Source organism: Phoenix dactylifera, chromosome 14, assembly GCF_009389715.1.
Source record: "Phoenix dactylifera cultivar Barhee BC4 chromosome 14, palm_55x_up_171113_PBpolish2nd_filt_p, whole genome shotgun sequence".
Taxonomy (NCBI): Eukaryota; Viridiplantae; Streptophyta; class Magnoliopsida; order Arecales; family Arecaceae; genus Phoenix; species Phoenix dactylifera.
This window is the reverse complement of record NC_052405.1, coordinates 17399356-17415738: the sequence shown is the minus strand read 5'-3', so window position 1 is coordinate 17415738 and position 16383 is coordinate 17399356. Positions and strand designations below refer to the sequence as shown.

The window sequence follows — 16383 nt, the reverse complement described above, 5'->3', positions numbered from 1 at the left end:
AGCACAAATTGGGTTGTGGGTTGTGTGCAAGCAAGCATAAGAATTAGTTTTGTTTCCTTATTTGGATGTTTATTATGAATTAAGAAAATTGATGTTTGGTCTGTTAGTATTTTGGATATAGTGTTAATTTGTTAATTATGGATCGTTGATTTTGATTATTAAATTTTGCTATTGAAAATTTTATGGTAGAGTTTGTAGATGTTTTATATTTTATCATCGTCTATTTATAATTTTACAGAGGATCTGTTTTTAGATATATGAGTTTTACGCAGGCTTTGCATGTGTTATAGGGCCAAACTTTGTGGGATGTACGACAGTTTGCGACATGCCCAACTCATGCCGATGGGTGAAGATGCAAGACACATTGTATAATTAATTGTTGTTCGATCGATTTCATCCATGGTTGTGGTTCCATCTCTAAAATATCTATTTGATTTAGTGTAAGGCCTTATGTAAAAGTTGGAAATTAGGGTAGAACTTAGTTGCAAGGACAGAGATCTTTCTTTGTGAGATTGTATTTGATCACCCTGGATTCCCTTCACTTTCCAACAAAAATCAAGCAATCAAAGCCAATAACAACCAAGCGTGAATAGAGGCTATTTGCTCAAGTATAAAAATACAAATTTCTCTATAATATTCCCTTAAAAAAGAATTGCTCTAACATGAAGAACCACGTAGGTCTTAAGCTCGAACACGAAAATATCATCATATAGATTGAAATAACATAATGCTAATGTGTTACCTTTCTTCTGTGTATGTTGGAGGGGTCGCTTCTCCTATTGGCTTGTGTAATACTTGTCCTTGTGCTATCATCTCGTTGCACCTCGAGTGTTGGAATTAGTGCTTGCTGCTCAATGGGTCATTCTTCTATGTAGAGGATGAAGAAGTGTTGAGAATATCTGGAGATTGTGATAAAAAATCCTCAACAATTCTTTAGATTATCTACTATCCTTGGATATCATCCTCCAATGTTTTTCTAGCTCAATTTTCTATGATAATATTTACGAAATCAATTTTCCACAAATCACATAGACTAGTTTGATTTGCTTCAACAGGTTAGTTTTTGTGAGGAATGTTTAATTAATTTGCTTCACTAACTCTTATTCTATGGAGATAATATAGAGTTTTATTACTTTCCTAATCAAGTGAGTCATAAGATATACTCATGTATGTACACTTTAAAAAGCGTGCCAATAAGGAAGATTTCTCCTTTCCCATGGAAATAGGCCAAGCTATGGGCCAAGCCACATAAATCTTGTGTCTTTTTTCTTATACTGCCAATTACTTTGCTACGTTTAATGGCACCTTGTTACGATGCCAATTCCAATTGGGGGAGAAGAGAGAGAGAGAGAGAGAGAGAGAGAGAGAGAGAGATATTTTGGATGTAGGTGATATATTACACATTTGAAAATATGCTTTCATTCTTTTCTTAAGGGCCTCATACATCAGCTATCATCTTGTTTGCTGTCAAACTTCCAATTTGATTAGTTTGTCTCCTTTAGATAGGCTTATGGATAGCCTTATAGCAAGTGGAAATGTTCCTCCTATTAACTAATTATAGTTGTGATTAAATTTAAGTTCCTTAATTACCGGCTCGAATTAAGAATCTTCTTTGAGTGCGGATCTCATTTTTTTGCCTATTAATGGCATTTGATGGGTGATTGAAATCACACATGCAATATGTGAAACAACCACACATTCTCTTTCTCTAGTGAGAAGTTTATGTTTTAGAAAATTTTGATATGAATGTTGTTTTTTTGCATATGTAGGTAATACAATGATTACTTCCATCGCTACATATGCATGGCATGAAAAAATATGCACTTGAACCACATAGCACAATTAGTAACCACATAAAATTAGAGTTTAATTATGATAATTAAGTAAGACATGGTATGGGAACATACTTAGTGTTGACCTAATAAATTGATTTTGATGAAAACAAAATATTTGAGTATGATATTAATAATTTTGTATTTTTGGAGGGGTTAATTTGTTGTATAGGTAGCTCAATAACTTTGAGAGGTTAAAGAAGCATTGAAAAGTTTTTTGAAGGATTTTGAAAGTTTCTACAGTGGACGAGTCGACACCTGAAAATCAAGAGTCGACCCCTAAATGGCCATAGAAAGAAAACAGAAAGCAGCCCAAAATAGTCCTTTCATGAGTTGACCCTTGAAGATTAGAAGTCGACCCATGAAGGTCATGAGTCAACCCCTGAAGATCACAAGTCAATCTTTGAAGAATTTGAGTCGACCCTAGTCTTTTTGCGAAATCAGAATGACCATATTCACTCCCAATGGCTATTTTAGACTTTCTAATGGCTAGAAACATCTTCTAACTAGTTTTTGAAGATATAAATGTATGGAAATACCCAAGAAAGGCAAGAAGAAGAGAGGGAATCAAGAAAAGTGAGTGGATGAGGTAAAAAGAAAGGAATATAAGTCTATCATCACTTCTTGAGCTTTAACTCGAGGATTAATTTGAGAAGTGATCATCAAAAATTTCCTCCCATCTCAGAGTGAGCTTCCAAATATCTATAGATAATAGAGTTTCAACCTTCTATCACTAAGCTTCTCTACAAGATCTAAAGCAAGGAAGAAAGAAAAAGAGAAAGAGATGACTTCTATTTACCAAGATCCGAACTTTCAGAGCAATCAAACTTGAGTGTCAACGGCATCAATCTAATCTTTATAGAGGTTATATTGCATGTATTTTCAATATTTCTTTTGCACACAAGATTAGAAAATCTTGTTTGGGGTTTTTTAGTATAGCTGAAATCATGAAAAATTAGCTGGCTTATAAGATTTGGTTGTACACGTAAAACAGTTAGGTTGCAGTCGATTATCCAAAAAATTTGACTAAGTTTTGCTGAAGTTGGAAATCAGCAAGGACTTCCTAAGTGTTGGAACTTGGGGTTGGTTTAGTTGTGCCAGTAAAACAGCTTGGTTTTGGTTGATTGCTAGAAAAATTAACTAGGTTTAGTTGTGAGCCACAAAAACAATTGAGATGTAGTCTTGCTTAGAGATTATAGTAAAATTCTTAAAGAGAAATCCTTAGAGAGTGGATGAAGGAGCTGAGTTTGGCTCCGAACCACTATAAATCTTAGTGTTTGAGTTATTTGTGCTTATTCTTACTTTTTGCACTTATTTATCATTCATTTTTCTATGCATACTTAAATTACAGATTAGTTTTAATAAAAAAATTATTTAGGTTTATAAAAAGATTTGAGAAACCTAATTCAACTCCTCTCCCCCTGCTTGGGTTATCATCTTCGACGACTCTTCAGATATCATGAAAGGACCCATGACCTTGTGCATCATTATCTTGTGAGGTTTGTGCTGCTAACTACCATGTTTTTTGCTCTTCTACACTAACAATCTATTAAAAATCATTAAATTATAATTTTTTTATTTTGTTAGAACTTTTAAAAGGGGTGGATTTGATTGACAAAATATTAGAACTTTAGTGCAACCTAATACTTGTGCACATAATTGGTGAACCCTGCAATAGTACTTAGAGGCTCTAAGCAACCTTCATGTGATTGTACGCACTAAGACGTGTTGAATTATCACAATCATTACATATGGTGGGCTGAGTTGGGGATAAGAAAAATATTCTTGTTAGATTTTGAAGCTGATATATATGCTTGTCATAAAATTTTGATGAAAGAAAATATTATTTAGCCTACCAGTAAACTATTAGGGTCAGAGCATGTTTTGTTTAGTTCTGATTCAGTCTATACAAACATACTATCAATTAATTTTACACATAAAATTAGGAGAAAAATTAGACTACTACAAAAACTAAAAAATGGGTGTCAATTTTTTCTGGTCAACTTGGACCAAATGTTAATGTTCACCTATTATCTTCCATGGAGCAATTGTGCTTGATTTCTTTAGGATGGAATTGTTGTGGTGTGTTTCCATGATACTTTATGGCCTTGTTAAGTTCATATGCCTAAGAGTAAAATTCAACGTACACATGGGATTGCTAAGCTAATCCAATTAGCATCCAACATGTGTCTAAACATAAGTTTCTCATATAGCATTAGATTCCTTAAATTTCAGATTATTGTCCAACATGAGACTAAATTAAGTTCTTGCATTGCAAAAGAATGATCTTTTCTTGTGTTGTATTAGAATTAACTTTGACACAGTTAGTTGAAAACTTGTCATTGACTTTTTCTTGATTAGTTTTATTTATCTTGCGGAACATTTGTTGGGAGAGTTATTTTACCCTTGCTTCCTTTCCATTTTATGATTGATATCACATTGGTAATATAAGCATCGCCATATCAAAGTATCACTTATGTTCGACCTTCACTTTTTAAATTGGCGAATGAAGGCACAAAAAAGGGAAAGAGTTAATTGGCAGTAAAGAAGCTGTCGTACAAAGCATAGATATATAGTTGCATTGCTTTGGGCTATAAATAAGGTCCCAAAGCCTGGCCAAATATGGTTGCAAACAAGAAAAATCATGCATTGGGACAATATGCTACTATATTAATTCTCATCCCTAGGTTTTGATTTATTAATTAACAAGATCTTATCACATGCACTAATTTAGTAGATCCTCTGTGGCAATGCATGGCAGAGAAATGACCAATGTACATGAGATAGTTGCATCACCTGCTCCACACAAATTCTTGCTACATCTAGTAATGCTATGTGCATTATGGCATCATAGTAATATCGGTTGTTCTGCACATCCCTTCATAAGCAGCGAGCTAAGATTTGGACACAAAAATCAATTACGCAATCAATGATATAAGATACTTTGTCAGCAATATAATCTAGAAAAGGACTAAAAAGACAAAGAACTTCAATTTTTATATTGATATGAGATGTTGCTAACAGAAGAGGGGCCATCCTTGTTCACTATATAGAAGACTACATGACTAGCTACAGAATGCAAACTGATCTACAAATATAAAATCTAAGTAAGTAAAAGCCTGACTTTATGGCCCTCGAGAAAAGACTAAAAGCATATTAGCGTAAAGTAGATCGATCTCCACATAAAAGTTTTCGAACTCCTTGGTGTGATTGAGTGCTACTTGATCTGTCTTCAATCGATACAATTTGGAGCAAGGCCTTGTATAAGGGTTGGCTGGTTGAGGCCAACAATTTTTATCGAACTTAGATTTGCAAGGAATACCATCTCTACCGATGGTGCCATATCTGATCTCCTCAGCATCAGTTGCACTCACCAATATCAACCATGCTATCAAAGCTAATAATGACCAAGCACAAATAGAAGCCATCTAAGCAAAATATAAATATAAGAATAGCTCTTTATATATATCAAAATATGAACAATCACGAAACTATTAAGAAACAGAAGGATAGTATTGTAATGAAGAAATCAACATAATATACAATATTGTCTTTCACACGTGTTTAGGAGAATGATAGGGCTCGTACTACGTACTATCAATCTCTTTGCACCTTGAGTGATGAAATATCTGCCAACTGTTCAAAGTGTTGCACCCTTATATAGAGCAGGAGGAAGTTTTGATGAGCTGCCACATCAATGTCGATCTTTATCTCATCTTCTTTGTGGTAAAAATCTGTTAGATGGAATGCCAAGTGTTCATGCTGATCAAGAGAGCGACATTAATTTGTAATCCAATATCAAACGAAATAGATTGCGTCACTAATATTATTCATGGCTTAGTGAAGATGGTAGGCACTCATAGAGTAAGAGGGTTTATCTACTTGGGTGGTTAGATCAATATGTCTATCGGCATGTGAAGATCATAGCTGTGGAAGTGATACATGTATCATGGTGGGGCTGAGTGGATAGATCCTAGGAAAACCAAGTAATCTTACCAAAGATAAAAGAGAATTGCCATTAGTCATCTAACGCTAATGGATATGGATAATGAAGTGGGAACCTTATCCAATATGCGCTCTCAGATCCTTAATTTCTTATGCATGTTTGCGTTTTCGTTTGGAAACTCGGAGGGACAATATGAAGCCATTAGCACAGCTACTCATCTAACTAGGAGGGACATACGAAGCCATTGGCGGCCGCAAAGGCGTTCTTTTGTATTCATCCCCACTCATTGCTCTCTTCTCTAACCTTAGCCTCTACCTTCGAACAATCCAGGCCGCCGCCGCCTCTCTGACAGAGTTCAATATCTCCTTCAGTGCTGCCACCTCTAAGGAGGAGTTTCTGGCCGCACATGGCTCCCAAAGTCAACCTAGTAGCCAACTGCTCCCCACAGGACCCCTCCACTCCGCCCCTCCCCCCTCCTCATCCCATTGATCATCCATGATGAGAAGAGAAACCTCACCCTCTAGTCCCCCCCTCCCTCTCGCTTCTTCCACTCTAGGGTCGAGGCCAAGACGTCAAAGAAGGAAAAGAAGGAAAAGAAGAAAAATAATAGTAAGCCTTTGACAACGCCATCTTCTTCTTCAAATGGTTGGGTACCGAAGTATTCCAAGACCAGGAAGTTCTATAATGAGAAAATTAGGGACCTGCATTGGCATTGTAAGGTTTTTGTTGCTGCTGGAGGTAAAATTCGCTATTCTGCATCTCTCATTGATGAAAAAGATCCAATCTTTTTTTCTTATTTTGTCTTCTATTTATCTCTTTATAGCTCTCTAGTCTTTTTTCCCATAGTGACCACATGCATTCATATTGTTCCTCACTACAACCCCACTTCTTTTCCTCTTCTCTTGCCCTAGCCTCTTTATAGTTAACTATCTAAATCGGAGGGACCAAATGCAACCCCAGCTGATATGGTTATGCATGATCATGAAGTAACTTCTTTGTGTCATTTGGGTTACAATCAACATGGATCCACTGATAAACAGTTGCCAGCAACAAAGAGAAATTGATGAATTAAAAAAGAAGCATGAGATGGCTATACCAATTGTTTCAAAAGGATTACCTCCTCATCTTCATAGTAGGATATTAGATAAACTCCGCTTGAAAGTTAATAACAATATGGTCCATTGTTAGATGGAATCCTGTGCAGAATATTTCTTGCTGTTGTTCCTTCTAACCAGTCGCCGTTGCCATGTTGTATGGCTAGCTCTACTGTGGATGGTGTTTTTAGATGACCTTGCATTGCACCAGGCACTATTTTCATAAGAGGATGGCCACTAATTTTACAGATGGATGAGTTGGCTTTTAGAGGCAAATCAAATGTCCTGATCCTACTTCCTAGTTTTTTTCTAATGCGCGTAATCTTGTAAGAACTTAGATAAGTTGGAATCTTAGAAAGGCTCTGCTATTAAAAAAGTGCGGTAAAAATGTCTTTTCAACTTGATATCATAGAACCATGCTACGGTTTTTGCATATCCAAATCAACTTCAATGCTACTTCTGCTCAAGATAGATGCTATTCTAGAGCAAAAGTTCATCTTGGCTCTGGCTTGAGAGAAAAATTGTTTCTTAAAGCAAGTTTGAGCAACTTGTGTTCATTGTTCAATGTAACCTATAAATTATTGGAATTCATATTGTATATATTTATAGAATATGCATTTTACAGATAGTAATATCCTAATTTTGGTCATGATTTTTATGTAATTTATGGTGTTTCATGAACGGATTACAGTGTTTTATGTGTGGATGATGAATTTATTTCATTTTACTTTATTTTTTGGATTATCTTATTTGGTCATGATTGATATACTAGATATTTTGATTTGGTTTTATACCTTTCATATGAAGTTATTGGGTACAACTTTAATTCTTTCCATTAATAATATGCTTATCTTAAATTTATACTTGCCTGAGTTGTCACTTGTCCTAAATTGAGGCATGGGAGCTGTAAGGAGAATTGTACCATGAATAAATCAACTCCTCAAAACTAGGTTTAATGAAACTCCTAGGTCATTGAGGTGGCCTAATTAAAAGTAATTCTAACTTAATTTGATTATAACAAAGCAACATCCTTTATTATAGCTTACACTCTAGTTTATGGTTAGCCGTCATGAATCGGATTGATGGGGAACTAGGATGGTTCACCTGTTAGCATGGTAAACAGGCAAATTGAATTAAAAAGGCCCTTAGTTAGCCCATTTCATTAAATAGGCCAATCTTAATCATCCCTAATTTGTGCTCGTTGACTAAATAATCGTACCCCATCTTTTGTTTATGATAGCCACCTTCCACCCCAACATCGAGACGCTACCCAGTCCCTTTGCTACCTCTTTCGATCTCTCTCTCCCTTCCTCCCCCTCTCTTGCCAAGCGTGGCTCTTTGAAACCCTCAGCTCTCTCGTACCTCCACTCATCACGGCCAACTCCCTCCTCCTCCTCCTCTTCCTTCCGACCTTTCTTCTGCTCCCATCCTTCCCTAGCTATAGCTGCCAAACCTGGTAAACCGACCAGGTAAGTCCCTCCTCCCTCTCTCTCTCTCTCTCTCTCTCTCTCTCTCTCTCTCCCTCTCCCTCTCTCTCCCTCTCTGCTTCTTTCTCTCTTCCCTCTCCCTATTCGTCCCTCTCCTTCTTCTTCTCTTCCCTCTCTCTATCTGTCCCTCTCCTTCTTCCTCTTTGATGCTCTGCCTCCCCCTCCTTGTGATTAGAATACACTGCGGTTCAGCATAGTATGGACCAGTACCATACTATACAAGTCATCAGCTGTCTTGTTTGTCAATATTGGTTCTTCCATCCTTGCTCTAGTTTTCATCATATTCATCATAATAAGGTTTTATGAAAAATTATGAAATAAATACCTAGATTCTTCAACCGTAGTTATAAGGTCATCGAATGTTATGAGCTATCACTACAGGAAAAGTAATATTTCCCGACGCTTTTTTCCCGACGCTAGGGAAAAGCGTCGGGAAATGTTGGTCCCGCGCAAAATTGTGCCGACGCTTCTAAAAAGCGTCGGTATAGCTTTGCAATCGACGACGCTTTTAAGCGTTGTGGAAAATTGGGATCTACGACGACGCTTATAAGCGTCGTCGGAGGCCAAAACCATCTCTATATCTCAAAACTCCTCTCGATGCCCTAGCCTTATATCATCTCCTCTCCTCTTCCCTTCGGCGCCGACGTTAATCCTTCTCTTCCCTCCCCCTTCTCTTGGATCTGAGCCACTCTCCTCTCCTCCTCCCTCCGGCGCCGACATCAATCCTTCTCTTCCCTCCCCCTTCTCTTGGATCTGAGCCACTCTCCTCTCCTCCTCCCTCCGGCGCCAACATCGCCACCAACCTCGCTTCCGAAGAAGAAGAAGAAGAGTAGATCCGCCTCCTCCCCCTTCTCTTCCCTCCGGCGCCGACATATCCAATCCCCCCCTCCTCCGAAGCCCAGGTGAGCATATTTGTGTGTGTGAGAGAGAGGGATGGTTGTTATATTTCCGAAGAGTAGATCCGCCGCCTCCCCCTTCTTTATTTTTGTTGCAGGGGTGACAGGAGTAAGCGGATATGCAGGGGGGCCGGAGCGCCGGTGTCACGCCATCGGGGACAGGCGGTGGCCGGGAAGGGGCGGGCCGTGGCTCCAGGTGTTCAGATCTCCTCCCCTCTCCTTGTTTATTTATTTTTCTGTCTATTTTGAGAAACTTGACTCCAGGCAAAGGAGGAAAAGGAGGAGATCTGGGGCGTACTGGAGGAAAGAAAACCCGAAGCCCTCTTTCTGGTGTTTGGGTCTCTCGCCCCTCCGTGCATAGGCCAGGGGAGGCGAAGACGAAGAAGAGGAGGAGGAGTCCTCGTTTTCGTCTTATTTTTGGGTGATTTCTTGGTTTCGATTGATCATAGGCCATGGATGAGAGAATCCTGCCGGGTACTTGCTTCCGGTATCCCCTTCTGGAGTTCACTCGTCTCCCCACCATTCCCCAGGTCCACCCAGTGAGAAAAATATTTTTTTTAAAAAATGTTGGCTAACGCCGACGCTTATAAGCGTCGGCTTTGATTATTTTAGCGACGCTTTTAAGCGTCGCTAAAATGTGTCGCTAAAAACTAACATATTACGACGCTTTCCCAAAGCGTCGGGAAAAACTTTTCCCACGCAGGAATAAACAACGCTTTGGTGACGCTTTTAGAAGCGTCGGCTGGACTTTAGCCGACGCTTATAAGCGTCGCTAAAGGTCGAAAAATGCGTCGGGATAGGTTGGTTTTCCTGTAGTGTATTAGCCCAAAGTTGAAAATTTGGCTTAATAAATATGCTTACCAAAATGAGGGTGCTAACTAATGCAGTTGATAAAGTCTTTGAAGTTTGGTAGGGACTACTTGATTTATGTCCCACCCCTCCTTTCATTTCAACCTCAATTTTTATTGTCCAGGATCTCAAATAAAATATATGCTTGCCTAAATAAATTGTTTGGCTTGAGTTGGTTTCCCATCTTGACATAACAATTGGACCAGCAAGAGCTATACGTGGCTTGCTCAAAATCACTTGGTTAAGCTTGATATAGTACATAATATATAAATCTTGACCTATATTTTATTCTTCGCTAGCCCTTTGGATTTTCCAACTTAACCACTACCATGACTTCTCTATATGTGCAATACTAAATGAGCAACCATAACTTTACCTTTGCTTAGCTATGAACTAGGGGTGCAAATAAGTCAAGCAACTCGCAAGTTGCTCGAGCTCAACTAGAATCCAAGTTAGACTCAACTCGACTATTATCAAGCTTAAGTTAAACTCAAATAGCTCGAACAGTTTTTCAAATCGAGCTTGAGTAGCAAAATACTTAGCTCGAAGGCTCACGAGCCTAGTCGAGTACATATATTTTTAATAATATTATATTTTATTTATAATATATTATTAATTTAATATTTTAAATACAAAATTATATTTTATTTTATTTTATTTTAAGTATTTTTTTAATTATGACCAAGGCTCGAACTCAAGCTCGAGTATGGCTTAGTTGATATTCAAGTTGAGTCGAGTCGATCTCGAATATTACTATTTTTTATTGAGTAAAGTTCGAACTTGGATATTAAAACTTAATCGATCTCAAGTCGAGTTTCAGAGCTTGAATATTCTGAATCGAATCAAGCTTGAGCCTCAGCTACTCGACCCGGCTTGGCTCGGTTCGATTGCACCCCTACCTTGAATTGAACATGGTTGCCTTGAGCCAATGAATTTGCCGAACAAAAGTTGTTCCCAACCAACTTGTTAAATTGGCTATGATATATACACCCATCCATTAACATTTTATAGATTATTTTGCCAAAGGATAAAGGAGACATTTTATGAAATGATTAGATTAGTGGGTGGGTTTGTCAAATTTTCAACTGGATTAGTGGAATATGTGTTGTAATAATCTGTAGATATTCTAGTTCACGTATATAACATATGTTGACTAATATTTTGTTTGTTGAATAATTTAGGCAAAAGGCCATATCTTGGTCTTTTTTCTACCATTTAATTATTAGGGCCAAGGCATATTTTGTTTTAGTTCTGATCAAGTCTACACAAACTTATTCTTGGTTTTTTTTATTTTTTTTTCATCACATACCATTTGGACTAAAAATTAGAATGCTATCAAAAAAGAGAATGCGTGTAAAACCTTTCTTTGTCAAAATATGACTCGAGCCTATACCACAGGGCCTAATATGGTTCTGGCTCTTGTCATGGCTGGGTCTAACTGTAGCCATGGTCATAAAGACTAAAAGAGGGTTGTGTCTGCAAATATTTGTGATAATTGCATGAAATTGTGGTTTCCCAACAGTATGCTAAATCAATCTTTTCACTAGTATTTTGAAAGATTAACTGCTTAAATGCCATACTTTTTTATGAATATAGAAATTACTTCCTTAAGATCCATAGTGATGTTTGTATTTATCTAAGTATTTGTTTGTTATTATATACTTGATGCGACTCGAGATGTTGGTAGTATTTTACTCGGTCTAAGCTTGTCGCTTTCTTTTTCTTGTCATAGTTTATGAAGCTTGTGTCTAGTCACCCAAACCATCAAATATGTTATCATACGTATTTTTTGGTGATCATCAAATCTCTTGCAATCAAAACCCTTGTGGTGAAGATAGTTACGATAATTTAGCATATCTTCTTAGCATTACTATATATAGATCGGTGGTTGGAGCATGCTTGTATAAAAATTTTAAAAATTAAAAATTGTTTAAGATAAAAATAGAATATAAGAATATTAATATTTTTTGCATCAAATATCATTATACTTTTTTTATTATAGTATAAATAAAAATAATCATGAATTATTAATTCCTAGAGGCTTGTAAGAAAAAATAGATATGAATATAGGGGATATGTATAAGTTAATTTTTAAATATTTTAACAATAAGTCTTTGAAAGAGAAAATTTTTTTCTCTAAGAATAATGGATAAAATACAAAATATCACAATGTACATCAAATAATTATTTAATGGCCTGAATAGATGTGAATAAATTAGATAAACTTCATTTTATAATAATAATGAATCTTGTATTTTGATGATTAATGGATTAGTATTAAAACTAGGGATCATTGGTTCGGATCCACCCTTGGTTCAACTTCAGGATCATACGGTTCATTTTTGAGAATATTTACCGGATACTATAGTTTATTACTAGCATATTAGTATTTTTTGAAAATGCTATGAATTAATTGCCGACACCATCCTAAGGCGATACATAAGAAAATACCACAAAAATACTAAAAAATATATTTGCAACATTCTTTTTTGCTTATAGCAGCACTTAAATATAACAGTCAAGCAATCAAAGCCAATAATAACCAAAACCAAGCATGAATAGAGGTCATTTGCTCAAATATAAATATATGAATATCTCTATATTAATGTTCCCTCAAAAAAAGAATTGCTCTATATAAGTCAAAACATGAACGATCACATAATTCTTAAGCTAGAAAAGAAAATAATCATCATATAAAAATGAAAGAACATAATGTACATTGTGTTACTTTTTTCTGTGTACATTTGATCGGTCACTTCTCCTTGCAGTTGTACTGGTCCACCAGCTCAACGATGGATCTAGTCCAACTAAAAATTTCAGGTAGGTGTGGGCTTTGGTAGACATGGATGAGTTATTTTTAGGCATGGAATCCCCAACTAAAGAGTAGAGTTTAGATCATTTGAATGGGTGAAATCAGCTCATGCTGGTCTCTTGAAGAAAACGATTGACTTCACATTTCTTCCATGTCTGATGAGAATATTAAATGTTGACTGATATTGCCCTTGTAATGCTTCTAATATGTGTATCTTCGTTATAGAATGGCTTCTTTCATATATATCAACAGGGCCATGAAATCTGGTCCAATTAAAATATCTAGCTAAAACATTTTGGGAGGCATTACAATTCAATCCTTTAATCATGCATTCATCGAACAATACTCTAATCATGCATTCATCCAACCCCTTCACACAGGCGCGCACACACGCATGCAAAAGAAAAGAAAAGAAAAAGGGCACGTATCCAAGTGGTTGAACCATATTTAGCATGGGCTGGCATAGCCTTCCTGACCAACAGAAAAATTTAGGAGATTTTGACAAATTTTTTGAAAGATTACAAGCAAAATGTTTCTTTAAGCTTTTTCTTAAGAAAGTTTACAGTTAAAATAGCTTAATTAACTGTAAATAAATGATCAATGAGAGAAGGTTCACTGATAAGTTGTCATATGACTACATTGACTGCTCGAAAACAAATCAAGCTAGTACACACTCTCCTTCCTCTTTCCGCTCATGTCCTTTAAGCTGCCAAATAAAGCTAACAACCTTTCTGATATATTGTCCCTCTGAAATCCTCATCATAGAGAGGACCATTACACTGTTCCCATTTTTCTGCCATCTTTTTCTGCAACCGATGCCCCGGATTCCTCAGACTTTATCCTGCCACTGCCGCCATAGGTACCCATGCATATTTTTCAGCAGCCCTTGGAAAGACCTTTTAACAAATACCCCCTGGGATTTTCACATGCCTCTTTTTGCTCAAATCTTTTTGCTCACATTGCTTTGTCCCCCATCCGCACTGAATGATGCAACTTTAGCAAAAAAAAAAAATGATGCAACTGGTTGCGTACGTTAAAATCCCAGGCTCCAAAATCCATTGTAAAAGTACAACTGATGAGAAGTTAATTACTTGAATTACAAAAATTCACTCCTTTTTACTGTGCATGAGATTTTGTTCTTGTTTCTTTAATTAGAGAGAGAAGTAAACATGGAAGCCTATGTATATAAACCTAGATAAATCACCTTGGTCAAGGAAAAGCCAGTACCGAAGAGGCCCCAGATCACTAGGACCTTCCCTCCCTCCCACTGACCACTCACCACCACTGCTTTCTTTCCTATCATTATTATATTGTTGATGATGGGTGGCAACAGTCTATATCTCTCTCTTCTCTACGGTCTCTGAATTCCTCTCCCCCGATCTGGCTTCATCCAATTCATTTGGCAAGTCATCTTCTTACCACAAGAAGATGCAAGACCAATTCCACTTCCCTTCCTGCTTCACACCCGGCGAGCCGATGGCCGATGATCCCACATCTATTGCTGCAACCAAGTCAGGCCAGAGCATCGTGACATCGGTATATCGGACCAAGATCGCAGGCCATTGCCGGTTGATCACTGTGACTTGGTGCAAAGATGTCCTAGTTCATGGCCTCTCCGTTTCAGTGGAGGAAAGATCAGACAGTGTTGATGAGACCAACATCAACATTAATACCAACCAGCACATGAGCTGCAAGGTGGAGCTGCGGCCATGGTATTTCTGGCGCAAGCATGGCTCGAAGCGCTTCCATGTCGAAGGGAAGCCTGTCGACGTGTTCTGGGATCTCAAGAGTGCGAAATTCTCGGGAGAACCCGAGCCTCAATCCAACTACTACGTCGCAGTGGTCTCCGACGAGGAGGTGGTCCTCCTCCTAGGCGATCTTAACACGGAGGCCTACCGGAGGACGGGGTCTCGGCCGGCGACCATAGATGCCACTTTGGTGTCCAGAAAGGAGCATGTCTTCGGTAGGAGAAGGTTCGCGACAAGAGCCAAGTTCAGCGAGAAGGGGAAGCTCCATGAGATATTGATAGAGTGCAGCAGTGATGGCAGCGGCAGCAGCATCGGTGGGAACATGGATCCAGAGATGGTGATAAAGATTGACGGGCATGTCGCCATCCATGTGAGACATCTCCAATGGAAGTTCAGAGGCAATCAATCTGTAACAGTTAACAAAGCTAGAGTGGAGGTATATTGGGATGTTCATGACTGGATCTTCAGCCCTGGTCCAAGGCATGCATTGTTCATATTCAAGCCATCGCCACTACTGCGTTCTTCGGCGCCAACATCATCTTCATTGAGTTCTTTTGATGGAAAGAATGCCACTGTAGATGGGTCATCTGGATTTTGCTTGTTTCTTTATGCCTGCAAGTTAGAATGATGGATTTCTTACGCTAGTCTAATGCCTTGTTATTATAATTACAATTCAGAAGGAATTGAGAGGTTGGCTCGATTAAACCTTGCATGCAATTTATGTTGGATTAAAGTTCTTTTCCTTCAGGAAACAGATCGAGGGAGACAAAGATATCGTATGGTAGTAGAGTTTTTTCTCTGCAAAAGGTGATCAGTGTGAACACTTAGCAATGAGGAGGAGAAAGAGAGAGGGAGAGAGAGAGAGAGAGAGATGGGTGGCAAGCACATGGAGGTGGGTTCCAGTGTCAGATTGTAAAGTTAGCTACAGCCTGTCTGAACAAAAGAAGGCCATAAAGAGATGTCAAGTTGGCTTCACACTACTACGCACTCCAATAATTCCCACATCCAAGCATCTCTATTTTCCACCTCTTTGCATCCTCCAAATCCAATACACACCACATCCATATCCACATAAGAGATTATACTTGTTCTTCATTTATTCTCCCATTCCATGCTAAAAGCACCAAAATTTTTTGTTGAAAGAAAGGAATCATGTTCCTAGCAATTTATTTCATGTAGAAAATGAAGTGAAACGAATTAAAATGAAAAAGAGAGTGAAAATGAAAAAGGTTCAAAGAAGGATTTAACTTGAAGAAGATGATTTCTTTTCTTCGTTTTTGTTTTATTTTTCTATTAGAAGGTGATTATCTTGCCCTACAAAGGTTTTACTTCTTGAGATAACTAGATTTTTTTTCAATCTAATGAATAATTAATCCTGCCATCTGGATCCTTGGTTGCCCCTTCCAGCTTGCATGTTGTTCTATCTTGGTTATCTTGAACGGACAGTGGATACTGACAACTCTGATAATTTTTTTTTCCTTGATTATACATGTGATGCCAAGAGAGCTGTCAGATTCATAGCAAGACTCCAATGGAAGGGACTTAAGCCTATCTTTCATTCATGAATAGGTGCATGTGCTCTCTTCTCTTCTCTTTTCTTTTTTTTCTTCTTTTTTTCTAAATAGATGATTTATATAATTCGGGCACATATACATTCAAAAAAGTCAAAAAATAACAGATTTCGGAGCACACTAAACTCCCTCTTCCCAATCCAAAGAA

At 37.6% G+C, this 16383-nt stretch overlaps 1 protein-coding gene across 1 annotated transcript; it reads left to right on the top strand.

The window, feature by feature from the left end:
* The first annotated feature begins 14128 nt into the window (after positions 1-14128).
* On the top strand, positions 14129-15917 carry LOC103709963. The gene has a single exon (XM_008795514.4). The coding sequence runs from the start codon at positions 14345-14347 to the stop codon at positions 15290-15292; it is 948 nt and encodes a 315-aa protein (XP_008793736.2). The 5' UTR covers positions 14129-14344; the 3' UTR covers positions 15293-15917.
* Positions 15918-16383: the final 466 nt, after the last annotated feature.